General features: G+C 38.4%; 1 protein-coding gene across 2 annotated transcripts in view; it reads right to left on the minus strand.

The window, feature by feature from the left end:
• The window catches only part of vps9d1 (VPS9 domain containing 1), a 32,420-nt gene that overhangs the window by 15,698 nt on the left and 4,492 nt on the right, over positions 1 to 12,230 (minus strand). For both annotated transcript variants that reach the window (XM_042412090.1, XM_042412091.1), the window contains exons 5-12: positions 11,655 to 11,766; positions 7,277 to 7,339; positions 6,427 to 6,479; positions 5,436 to 5,523; positions 5,158 to 5,243; positions 4,144 to 4,292; positions 2,844 to 3,203; positions 2,556 to 2,685 (exon numbers count right to left, since the gene is read on the minus strand). In XM_042412090.1, coding sequence (XP_042268024.1) covers positions 2,556 to 2,685; positions 2,844 to 3,203; positions 4,144 to 4,292; positions 5,158 to 5,243; positions 5,436 to 5,523; positions 6,427 to 6,479; positions 7,277 to 7,339; positions 11,655 to 11,766 — 1,041 coding nt within the window. The remainder of the gene's footprint in view (positions 1 to 2,555; positions 2,686 to 2,843; positions 3,204 to 4,143; positions 4,293 to 5,157; positions 5,244 to 5,435; positions 5,524 to 6,426; positions 6,480 to 7,276; positions 7,340 to 11,654; positions 11,767 to 12,230) is intronic.

Consider the following 12,230-nt stretch of genomic DNA (forward strand, 5'->3'; position numbering starts at 1 on the left):
CTAAAAGCCAACATACACTTGATCACAGTTTGGACAAAATTGCATTTTTAAGTTGGACATCAGAAACTGAGAAACATTTGTGAAAAGAAACATGCAGCCTGTATTCTTGATGATGGTAATAAAAAACTACTTGTTTTCGACCCTACTGTTGTTATCTGTTGATAAATTACAGTCTATGTATGTGTGAATATTTTTGGCTTCTGGATGGAGACATGGCAGAAAAAAAAGTTTGTGAACTGCTGTGTTAGGCTGTCCAGGGGGCAGGAGAAAAGATTGCAAACACAGGTCAAAGAGAAGGCGTGTGGTTGCCTATACCTTACCCGGGGCAACAGCTAACTTAACAGCAACATGGATCACGAGACATAATCAAATTCCAAATATGGAAAAAATGGTTCAGATAGCTGTTTTAAATCTGAGAGGTTTAAAAGAAGTACATTCCCTGACTCAACATATTTAAGTTATTTAACTTCTAAATCACAAACCTCCTGCACTTTAAGGTATATCATTTTTAGATTATTTTTTATATCTATGAAACTTTGGATATTTTAAAATGTGGAGGTTTTATCATTAGTATGTTGTGTTGAATGTTGTCCTGTCTAAGTTGTTGCACTATGAGCTCACAAAGGCAAATTCCAACCAACACTGTTGTAATGGCAATTAAGTAGACACCACTATCTGTAGAAAAATCACTATAAACACTGGTCTACCCTGCATTATCAATATTTCTTAAAAACACAACTAGCCTGAAGGACTAAGTGAAAAGATACATCTTTCTTTTATTTTCATTAAAAAAAAAACAAAAAAAAAAACACACTTGCCCTCCTTTAGTCTCTAAGAGGTCACAGGCCAGAACAAAAGAATAATATAGTCTTTGTTTTCATGACACTGAATTGAACTTGTCAGTTACTTCCATTTGTCTCTGATGTAACTTTATGTGGCATCTTATTGATGTCAGATGGACCACGAACCAGTGAAAGAACAAATCCACCTAACAGCTAAAATCGCTTTTTAGATACTGACATCAGTATTTATGTCTAAACACTACAAACAGTCTATCAAGAGGTTCTCTAAGTGTAGAAAATACTATATATACACACTAGTATAACCTACTTATATACTAACAGCTGATAATTTTACAGACTGTTTGAGTGTAATGAGAATTAAACCAGCAATAGAAGCTGGGAAGCAGCTGACATACTTATTATACTTGGAGAAACACTGCCACTTACTGGTCAATAAGAGACATTGACTGAGTGTATTTCTAGGAAACAATTCATGCCAAACCTAAATTGCTTCCTTTAACTGCAGTATAATAATAAAAACTTTGAGAACACTAAATTCCTGAACCCTGTGACCTCCTCCCACTCTGCCATAAACATGTTAGTGCTCTCATGTTTTCAAAAAGTCAAGTTCAAATTAATGACTAACATACAATTATTTTTTTTAATTTATTGAACGCAGCAAACACAGATTTTCAAGTTGGCTGCCAAAGAGCAATGTTTTTCAAAACCACTGACCTACTAAATGACGTCTCCTTTTCAGAAAGTTTGTTTTCCAGTTTTGATTTTCAGACAAAAAAGCTTGTGAATGCAATGATTTTTGGCAGCAAACTGTGTTTGATGGCAAAGTGTGAGTGGTAGTCAGCTAGGACAAAGTCTGAAAGCAGGCAAAAACAACAACTCTATATACACACACGTGAGCCATTCAAAGGTTACCTGGCAGTGTATTTGGTTCGACCAGCGTGACTGATTTTAAAACTGGCAATAATAAACAGTGTTGTTTTGTAGAGTTGAGTAAGCTCAAAATATAATCAAGCTCTTAGTTGGGGATGCACAATATTATCGGCACGTCATCGGTATCGGCTGATAAAAGCTCTAAAATGAAATAATGGTATCAGCCATTTCTGACGATTGTGAGAGGCCGATATGTTGCCTTCTCCTCCGCCGCCTGACTGTGCTTCCCTCCACAGGCTGTTTCACCTAGACAGTCCCGGTGTTTCCTCCGCAGGCTCCACTTCACTCAGCTGTCCGTCAGACAAGGTGGTCTGACGGGCAGCTTGAGGAAGCACCACGACCGTCAGGGAGAAACAGTCCGGCGAGGAGCTGCTATGTTCAGCTGCACAGATAGGAAACACCTCGGCTGACAGGATGTACCACCCTGTTTGGGGGGGGAGATTAAATCCTACACATTAATCCTGTCTGTCTAATAAACTCTACTGCTCCACTCACTTGGCAGGTTCATTAAAGTTTTAAGGCTTCCTAAATTCTTCCTTCATATATTGTCTTTCTTGATTATACTTAGTACAATCTATGATTGCATGCATAATAGTCTCCTAAGCCAGCTGGAAAAAAATATGTGCATATATCGGTATTGGCAATTGTCCACAATGACTTGGAAATATCGGCATATCAGATATTAGCAAAAAATCCAATATTGTGCATCCCTACTCTTAGTCTAAGTAAAGTGCTGCATATTTGGTTAGCAAAAGCAGTAAGAAAGATTCCATGTTTAAGACAACACTTAAAATCATGAAGACATGTTTTAGGCTGCACTACCTGAAAAGAGCCACCAGGGCGCTCCACAGGGGTGTGAAGAAGGCTTCTTCTATGCTGGCGAGGCACAAGTCCTTAGAGCTGGCTGTGTTCAGACACTCAAAGGACAGCAAACACAGTGAGAGAAGCTGATCTGAAAAAAAAGAAACACTCCTAACATTTAATATCCTTTTACATTAACTGTTGATGTAAAATTCATTCTTAAACGTTTCCAACAGCAACAGGAAATTGTTCCTTTGAGACATTTCCTACACACACTCTCTCTCTCTCTCTCTCTCTCATCGGGCTCACCAATAGCTATATGAATGTCTTTGACAACAGCCTTCAGGTGTTCTTTCATTGCTCTCCCCTCCAGCTCTGAGATGTGGCCCTCATCTTGCTCCGGCTGCATTGACGAATCACAGGTCAGCTCTGAATCAGAGCAGGTGTCGTCCATGTTGCCGTGGGGCGGGGCCCAGTCCAGCTGGGTCAGGAACTGCTCCAGATCCTCAAACGAGTTCTCCCGGTCCACCGTCACCTGCTCCTCCCCTTCCTCGTTGTCATAGTTGGTGTTGAAGTCATGGGAGGGCGAGGGGGAGAGCGAGCAGTCGGTGCTGAAGCTCTGGGCACCAACACTACTGCCTGCAGTTGTAGTTGGCTTCCTCTGCGTCTCTGTAAAATGATCCAAGTAAAGAAGTATCCATTACTGTTTGATAATGATTCAACCTATAGCCAGCCATGTATGTGTTAGTATGGCTAAATAACTATTTCTTTATGCTTTACAACACTGTCCGTGCATTGCTTTGTTTCATTTTGAAAAATGATTTCTAACTGAAAATGCACACACAGCGAGAAGCAGACCAGTATGAGCTCCAATGAAACCAATTGTTTGGTCTACAAAATCAAAGATATTCAGCTTACTCTCACGTACAATGAAGAAAAGCAGAATGTTTTCTTAAAAATGAATTAAATCGATTAATTTCCTGCCAATCCACCGATCCAATAATCATTTCAGTTCTACATTATATAGCGTTTTCGCCATTTTGTAGTGTTGTCCAAATGTCCGAGAATTATTATATCCTATAAAGTGGAATAAGTTATCCCACAATGCAACTTAAAAGGTAGGATACAATTAACTATTGGTCACTGACAAAGAGCCGACTCATTGTGAAATGTAAAGAGGGAAAAAAAAAAAAAAAAAAAGATACATTTAGAGGACTGTCGGATTGTTTTCCGTTTTGGACATCTGATTGGCTGTACAGTCCTTTACATAGTGAGTGGTGAACGGGTCAATAAGTGAATGATTTCTGACACTTCAATGGACACACGAGGCCAATGATGAACATCAAGGGGATGCGTCTTGTATTTTCAAGAGGCCAACTAAATTATCAGCTGATGGAATTATGCCCAAATCACATTATTTACTACTTTCTGTGACATCTCAAAATGGGAACTACAAACTACATTTTCAAACTACATTTCACACAATTTTGATTCCATAACACTTTCAATCAGGCTTAAGAGCAGAGGAGCAAAAAGGCTGCCGCAAACGACCCGAGCAGGGAAAATGAAAAAGATAAATGTGATCTCATCTTTGTATAATCAACCCTACCTGGATGAAGCAGGTTGTGAGTACTGCGAGAAGGTCTCAGTGGCACTGCAGGACTCTGGGGGAGACCTTTACTGATGATGGGGTAGAGCTTGTTGTAAACCCGATACTGGTGTTTCCTCAGCAGCTTCACCACTGGGTGGTCAGACCGGCTGAAGACACAGTGCAAATGTTCAATTGCAATCAAATGTATATAGGGAGGCTATAATTAGCTAACTGAAGGGATGCATTTGGATGTTTTTCATGCATCTTTTTCTACTTTGTTTTGTCCATTTAGATCTCATTAATACTTAATGAAGAATAACAGCAATGCAGTGACCAACTTAAGGCGAGCAGGGTGGGAACTAACAACACACTAGTATAAATATAGAAGTGAACATGTCTACTGGCATAAGTATATGGCTTTATGAAAACTTCTTGTAAGAACAACTGACATATGTACACACAAACCCATTTCTCTCACTCTATTTCTGTTATATATTTGATTTAAGTGTGGATAGTACCAACCCGGAGTCACACTAACTGGAGCTATCTCTAAAGTCAGTACACAATAGATACAAAAAGGGAAACAAACACTTCTGAACCATCATGTATTGACAGGGAGGCTGATACGATATAGGCAAGCAGGACTGAGCTGACCTTTTGAACGCAACCTAAAATTGGATGCTGAATGTGTAAATATGATGGTTTAACAACTTTGTGATAGTAACACAGGGTTGCCATGACAGTTGAAAGCCTCAAAAATGTTCAGGGACCAGGGGTTATGATCACTTTAACTTGTCATATAGCAGGTTAGTTTTGGGCATACAGTAAGTTGCTGCAGTAACAAAGAAATTCAGTTGTGTTTTTATCAATACATCATATTATCTGCTGTGTTGTGGTGGAGCAGTGGAATAACCAAAGTTATAATTCATGTCTCAGTAGCCTAAAATCACTGCTGAATGTGTAAAATAGAAGAATTAAAGCAGCTGGGAAAAAATATTACTGTTAACAGTCTCATTTGAATCATCTCATTACCTGAGCAGGTAGGAGACTAGGCCTGATACTAAAGTGACATCATCAGGATTCTTCTTCAGGTTAGCTTTCCATAGTTTGGGCCAATCCTAAACAAAAAAACAAAAAGATGAAGAAATGTATAAAAGCTTGCCCTTTATATCACAATGTTGAACTGTTGTGGCAGTGATTTACTGGATTAACACAGAACTGATCAGGTCCACTGTTACCTTCATCTATTGTTTATTTTGAGTTTTGATGACATCATTTTTAACATTTTATAGGATTACTTGCAAACTTACATGGTCTTGCTCATATTCCAGCACATTGGTATAGAGAACGCGCTGCTCTTGCTCCTCTGTTGTCATTGCTCCAGACGCTGCAAATCTCCTGTCATGGAACAACACAGAGGCTTCATTTTGGAACTTCAATATGAAGCTTTCACAATACTCACAGATAAAATGAGAACTGATGTCAAAAAACAGCAACGTCAGCATTTTTTACAAGCCGACATCGCTTAGGAAACTTAATTTCTCCTTTCTGAATGTGGAATTTAGTCGTGTGCTCACTGTCAACAGGTGGGACAGGTGAGGATGAAACACATGCTAAAGCTGTGTAGTCAATATGTTTTAAATGAGGGAAGGAGGTTGGTGGGTATGTCACATGGAGTTTTAAGTGGTTTGCTAATTTACTTCATTTTACACATTACCTGTGCTGATGCAAAATAATTTCCAGTAGTTAAATAGAGATTTCCCCTCTGGTTTTTGGTGAAATGGAAAAGTGACTGTTTTCCAAACAGTGTGGCTTGAAATGATTTCCAAAATTGACAAAACCCTTTCCAAGAATTTACAGAGAGCTTTACCCTTAGATAAAAACACAAGTAGATAAATACTACAGACTCTTGAGGGAGCCTTTGACGAGCACTTTGGATCGTTAAGGACATCAATTTCATTTCAAGGTTTAAGAGAAGCTGGAAGGAACTAACTTAAGACAAGGAACATGAAACAAAAACTACATGAAATTTAGAGAGAAAAAACCTGATAATTGAGTGTGATCTTTTAAAGCAACATTTGAAATATTACACATGTCTGCTGAGTAAAAATCAGCAAGTTTAAATTGTTGTGATAGTAACAAATTCCAGATTAAAGGAGCTGAGCAGCTCTCAGTGTTAGTAAAGAGGCACACGTGACAGACAAATGCATCTATTTTAGGTGATTAAAGAAAGAAGGCAGAAGCTAAACACAGACTAAACTTTCAACCTAATTCAGTATGTTTGTAGAGAACTAGGCGTACCTGTTGGCCTCTTCCTGTAGCCTTAGTCTTCTCTCCTCCATCTTCCGCTGAAGCTAGTGTTACAGCAAACATTAAGGAAACCTCCAAACATCATAGTCCCCCTACAAGCCATAACGACTTCCAGTTTCCATCACAGGGAAGCTTATCATTACAACCATTGATTTAAATTAAAAGCAAGCAAATATAAATATTCTATTCTGTAAATATCAATATTCCACAGCCAAATTGTGGTCATTAGGTCATCAGTTTGCTGGGGACAGATAACAGATGGTATAACTTCTCCAATAGTGAGCTGTAGAACCACAGTTTGGGAAATTCAGAAAGCATAACAAGTTACAGCAACAACCAGTGACCTGAAAGACAATATTTTATTATAAATCTACAGTTAAATGTATGTTCTCCTGTCACATGAGCCTCACTCTCCTCCTGGCTTGTTTCCAAGCAATACTTCAGATATATCATGGCCAATTAAACATTTTAATAAGAACTAAGGTCCTTATTTTTGCACACAATTATATTTTGATTGTAATTTCTAGTGATCTGAGGCATTACCAAATGCCTAAATGTGTCAGCAGATATGGTGGTCTCCTAAATTCCTTCTAAATATTTAGTTTCTACTGAGACTGATACTATCTGTCCATTTCTGCACATCGCTCACTATTCCCACCTCAGGAATTTTAAAATGCTGGGAGAATAAGGTGTGGGAATGAAGCGTTGCTCACTGTCATGGTGAAAACCTAAATTGTATTAGTATTCAAACACAGACTAGCCTTCACTGATGATGCAACAGAGATGGGGAAATATTTCCAAATCACAGAAAACAGGACAAAAGCTGACAACAGAAGGATACAGCATCCTGCCTGGCTTTGGCTATGATGAGGTTCTCCATCATCTGACGCTGGAGAGAGAGCGTCTGCATTTGGAAAACAGGAGAGGATATCACTTTGAATACATGCACTCATGCAATATGTAAATGAAATCCATTTATTAATAAATGTAATCATATACATTTAAGCTCTGGAATAAGCTCCTGGTAAATGTGTATAGGGAAAACAAAAAACTCATTATAATTATCATTATGTGAAGATAGACCCATCACAATTCCCATCTAAAATGTGTCTATTAACAAAATAAGAAAACTGACTATACTGAGACAGTGACAAGAAAATAAATTATACTGTCAACCATTACAACAAACACCTAAACACTGAGTGAAGTCTACTGTGATATCTGCCATCACCAAGGACGTCTCCAAACACCATAAAAGTTACTGTGAATGCTGTCATGCAGTTACACTGAACCAACATAACTCTCTTGAAAAGGTGTCATGCCAAACTCTGCTGAAGTAAATTTTTTATTACTTTTCTTAGCATAAAAAAAAGGTTAAAAACACTAACATTAAAAAAAACCAACTATTTCTTCTCTTTTGCCCCTTCTTTTCTCTCTCCACTCTAAATCTTTACACACACATTGTCCTAGGTCACCTTTGGGGACATTAATATAGACTTAAATTGATTTCCAGGAGACTTACCCTAAACGTAACCACTTATTGCCTAAACTTAACCAGTGTCCCTGAAAGTAGCCTATGACAACCCCCAACACACACACGCGCGCGCACAACACTGTCTCCTGTCTTATGTGTTTTTTTTTATTAATCACTCATCTTGCACTAAATAAAAATTAATTAATTAAAGAAATAACGTAACTTGTCAACAGGCTGAGTTTTGGGGGTAGAGACTGCATGTGTACTTTTACCGACACGAGAGTTACTGTGTATGTTGGCAAGTTGAAGAATATTGGTAACGTTTCTTAAGTCATATTTTAACAAGTAACAAACGTTTACCGACCCGCAGAAAAACGACCGTTTCTCGTATATTTAAAGAGAGTTAGTTCAGTGTGACGCAGCAGGCTGGTGTAACTTTACCTTTACAAACGCCTTTAGTTTTCTCCAGTGAGCACGCAGCTCCAGCTGACGACGAAACATTTTCCGTATCTGATGGTACATTAACATTTAAAAAAAATCCCCAACACAACACAAATTGCAGCGATATTTTGTGATACGTTAAACAGGTTAGCTCATGAACCAGGACAATTAAAGGTCTCCTACGAGTCAATTGAAATGACTCACCATCATTTCTCCGCCTGAAAATAGAGACGTTTTACGGTGATGAAACAAGGATCTGCTGCGTCGGCTCAGACGGTATCTAGCCTTAAATAAGCAGGCGGTACAGAGACTTCTACACAGACCACCCCCCCAGACCTCGGGTATCCATTCATCAGTTCATTCATCAACACACAACATGCAAACCAGACAGGAAATACCACCGGAAACACGAACTTCAAAATAAATGCACAGACAGTTTCCCTTCACACCTTTGACTGAATATAAATCTGCTAAAGAAACTACAGGCAGTGGATGGTTCATCCAATCACCCACCAAGTATTTTTAGAAAATTCAAAAAATACTGGTTCAAGTCTTATAAGTATTCTTCAAATGAGCAGTCCATCCATCCTTTGGACAGAGGACCATTACTCTTAGTAGGATTTAAGGACATAAAATGTATTTGCACATTCAAGGTGGGATATATTTCATCCACATGTTGGCTTATTATATTTAGAAAATCGGTGACATGCTGCTTTCTGGTATATACAGCACACCAACTTTAACATTGATTGATGTCTGTTTGACTTCTACTGTACAGCCTGCTACACAAACACACATTTGTTTCATTTGTACTACAAAAAATCAAAAGGACACTGCCCTCAAACAACAAAGTGGTAAATAGAATGGTAAGTTCTATGATCCCTATATTTATAGAACAAGATCCAGAGTTTCATCTTCAACACATGATGGACAACTGCTAAATAAAGTTAACAGGTGAACAGCAATCATACATAACCTCCATTTATCTGTAACGTCCTGTGATTTTACAACAAACTCTGAGGTTTATGCCTAGCTTCTATCATCCATCTGAGGAAAAATACCTGCTAAATACAGAGATATTTCCCAACTTTATAAGGATTATCTAAAAAACATTAAATAATTGAGTGGATCGCAAATACTAAGGGCCACAAAAAATACACTGATGATATCTTCCAAATTGGTCAAAAGAAAGGCTGTATTTTTAGCTACATATGGTGAAGCCTCTGAAATGCGTTCAGCCTTGTTGCCTATCTTGAAATTGAGTCTTAAAAGAATGAAGCCCCTGAACTGGGACACAGCTACTGTGTTTCCCTGATACAGGGCTACCAGGCTACTACTGGCCATGAGGGAGGCAGGTTAACAACCAATCATTTGGATCTTTATTGCAACATAAGAGTCTAATCTGCAGTGTTTAACATACCACAAGGATAGCATATGCTTGAGCCTCGATGACGCTAAGCACTGCGTCCATTGTGAACAGTGTACTCACTTAACAGCACGTTATCATATTAGTCACACATATCATGCCTTTCTGGAGCCGCACAGTAAACAAAGTGAAATGAAGGAGATCAATTATGTCAGAATGGACTCAAACACTGTGATGTCAGATACAGATTCAATATTATACACGTTACACACACTGTCATTGATGTCACCCTTGTTCAAAGTCTAAAGTGACTGCAGTGCTTTAGCATTTCACACTGTACAGGACCAACCGTGTCTGGAGTGAACACCATTCTTATCAGAAATGATTTGTGATTGGACACCTGGTACTGGTACTCTGAATATGTCATGGTATATGCTTTCTGAACGTACCCACAGTATGCGTGTTGCTGAGAGTTTAATCCACTATTTTTGTTTAGCAACTTACCGCGATAAAATAAGAACCAAAAAAACTTTACCTTTCAGTTTCTGTATTGTCTTTCTGCTCTGTCTCGCTGTTTCTTAAATAAAATTGTCATCCTTAATTTCCACTAGGTAACACAAGGGCATATATGCTTACTTGCAGTGTCCAAAATAAAAGGGTTTCAAGGTCTTGGACCTCTTATTTAAACCTGCAGTGCGGAACTTGTACGTAGAAATGAACCTCTGTTACATTCAAGCCCTTGCCAAACGAGTTCACACAATGCTGATTAAGCCTATCACCGCCAGATAAATCTCTGGATTTCACAGTATATAGAGTTTTTAATCTGGTGTCGGGTTTGACATTCCTGCACTGGCTGGATCAATGCTTACTGCACGTGGTCTACGGGCAGCGCATGTACACCCACAGACTTCCGTAGCTGAGCCGGCTAACTTCCAGTTAGCCCTCTGCTAACTTGAATAGGGATGATACAATTTAATCATGTGGCTCTTCTAGATTTTCCAAATGTTATCGGACCAAATGGATCACATTCTGATAGTGAAACGAGTCATTTCGGGGGGGTTGTGTGGCACTCAAAACAATTTATCCTATCCTATTAACAGTAGAGATGGAGTAGTCACAGTGGAGCCTATGACATAGGCATGTGTCAGCAGTGTTTTTGTAATTACTGTCACCGCCAGAAGGGGGAGACAAAAGTGCCACATTCCAGCTTTAACACCTTGGACCCCTGAAAACCTCAAAATCAAGTTTTTGCAGAGTTTCAAAAATGATGCTTACTATTTATCTTAACAGTAATTTGATTCATTACTATTCATATATAACAGTGATGCTCGCTCCTGTCCATAAATATAAACTTAGTAATGCTGTGCAATTCTCGTCCTCTTCTTTATATTTGAAAAGTATAATTTCAGTGCATATGCAGAATAAAAGTCCATATTTATATTTAAGTACAAAGGGCCTTTAACAGTCCTTACATGGCTAAAACAAATAAATTAATAAAAAGAGAAACTGTGCTTGGACTTTCACTTTTATACAAGAAAGGTTTACCACATTTTAAACTTGTTTTAAAGTATTTTCATAACATTTCTTATTTTTCAGCTACTTGGGTTGCGTGGCTGACATCGGCCTACTCTGTTTTGGATTTATTGCGCATGGCACACGACCCTCAAAATGTAATGGCATTTCTGAAAACTGTAAGTTGTACTATAATACATCATGTAATTAACTTATCTTCCAGTTTACCCACTGTTCCAACGTCAAGACGGTGATATGGCCAGTAAATTGCACATGAATTCCTAGAAAACAACTTCTAGTAGGCCTTTAGCTCATGTAAACAACACGTGTTTGGTCAGAGACTGACCCCTGAGCCAGGAGGACTGTCTCTCCCCCTCTCTGTCTCACTCACACACAAAGCACTCACACACACACACACACATTTACCAAAGACGTCTTCTGGTAAGCCTGACCAGGTGTGAGCCTTGCCAGACGAGCTTCATAATTGGCTTTCAACTTCTGGTTCAAACGTGAAGCTTCTTCGATGGGTGTCAGCTCCCTGCAGCACACACACACACATAATACAAACAAGCAATATGTTAATAAAGGGGTGTGTCAAAGGCACATAAACCAATATCTCTTTATAACTGTCAGCATGACATGGTTATCATTTTTATTTTTATTACTATCAGTTAAGAGTGAATATTTCAAGTCAACAAAGCTGACAATCTCTTACAAACACCAACAACATTCACATGCAAGTTCAATGTAATAATCTTGCAGATATTTTTGATGTGACTTTGAATTTAAGACTTATTTATCTGTATAAAAACATAGCATTAAGACTGAGCAACATTTTTAATACCTTGGAAATCGTATTAATGGTTGTATTTCCAACCATCAGTCTAAAATGTAGATAACTAAATTTAAGGCATTAAATAATTGGTTGGTCGGTTGAAAACATTATGTAGAAGGGATCTGGAATTGACTGGTTCTTGGAAATCTCTATGTTATCCCTGCTGT

The sequence above is a fragment of the Thunnus maccoyii genome, chromosome 5 (assembly GCF_910596095.1).
Source record: "Thunnus maccoyii chromosome 5, fThuMac1.1, whole genome shotgun sequence".
Classification (NCBI taxonomy): domain Eukaryota; kingdom Metazoa; phylum Chordata; class Actinopteri; order Scombriformes; family Scombridae; genus Thunnus; species Thunnus maccoyii.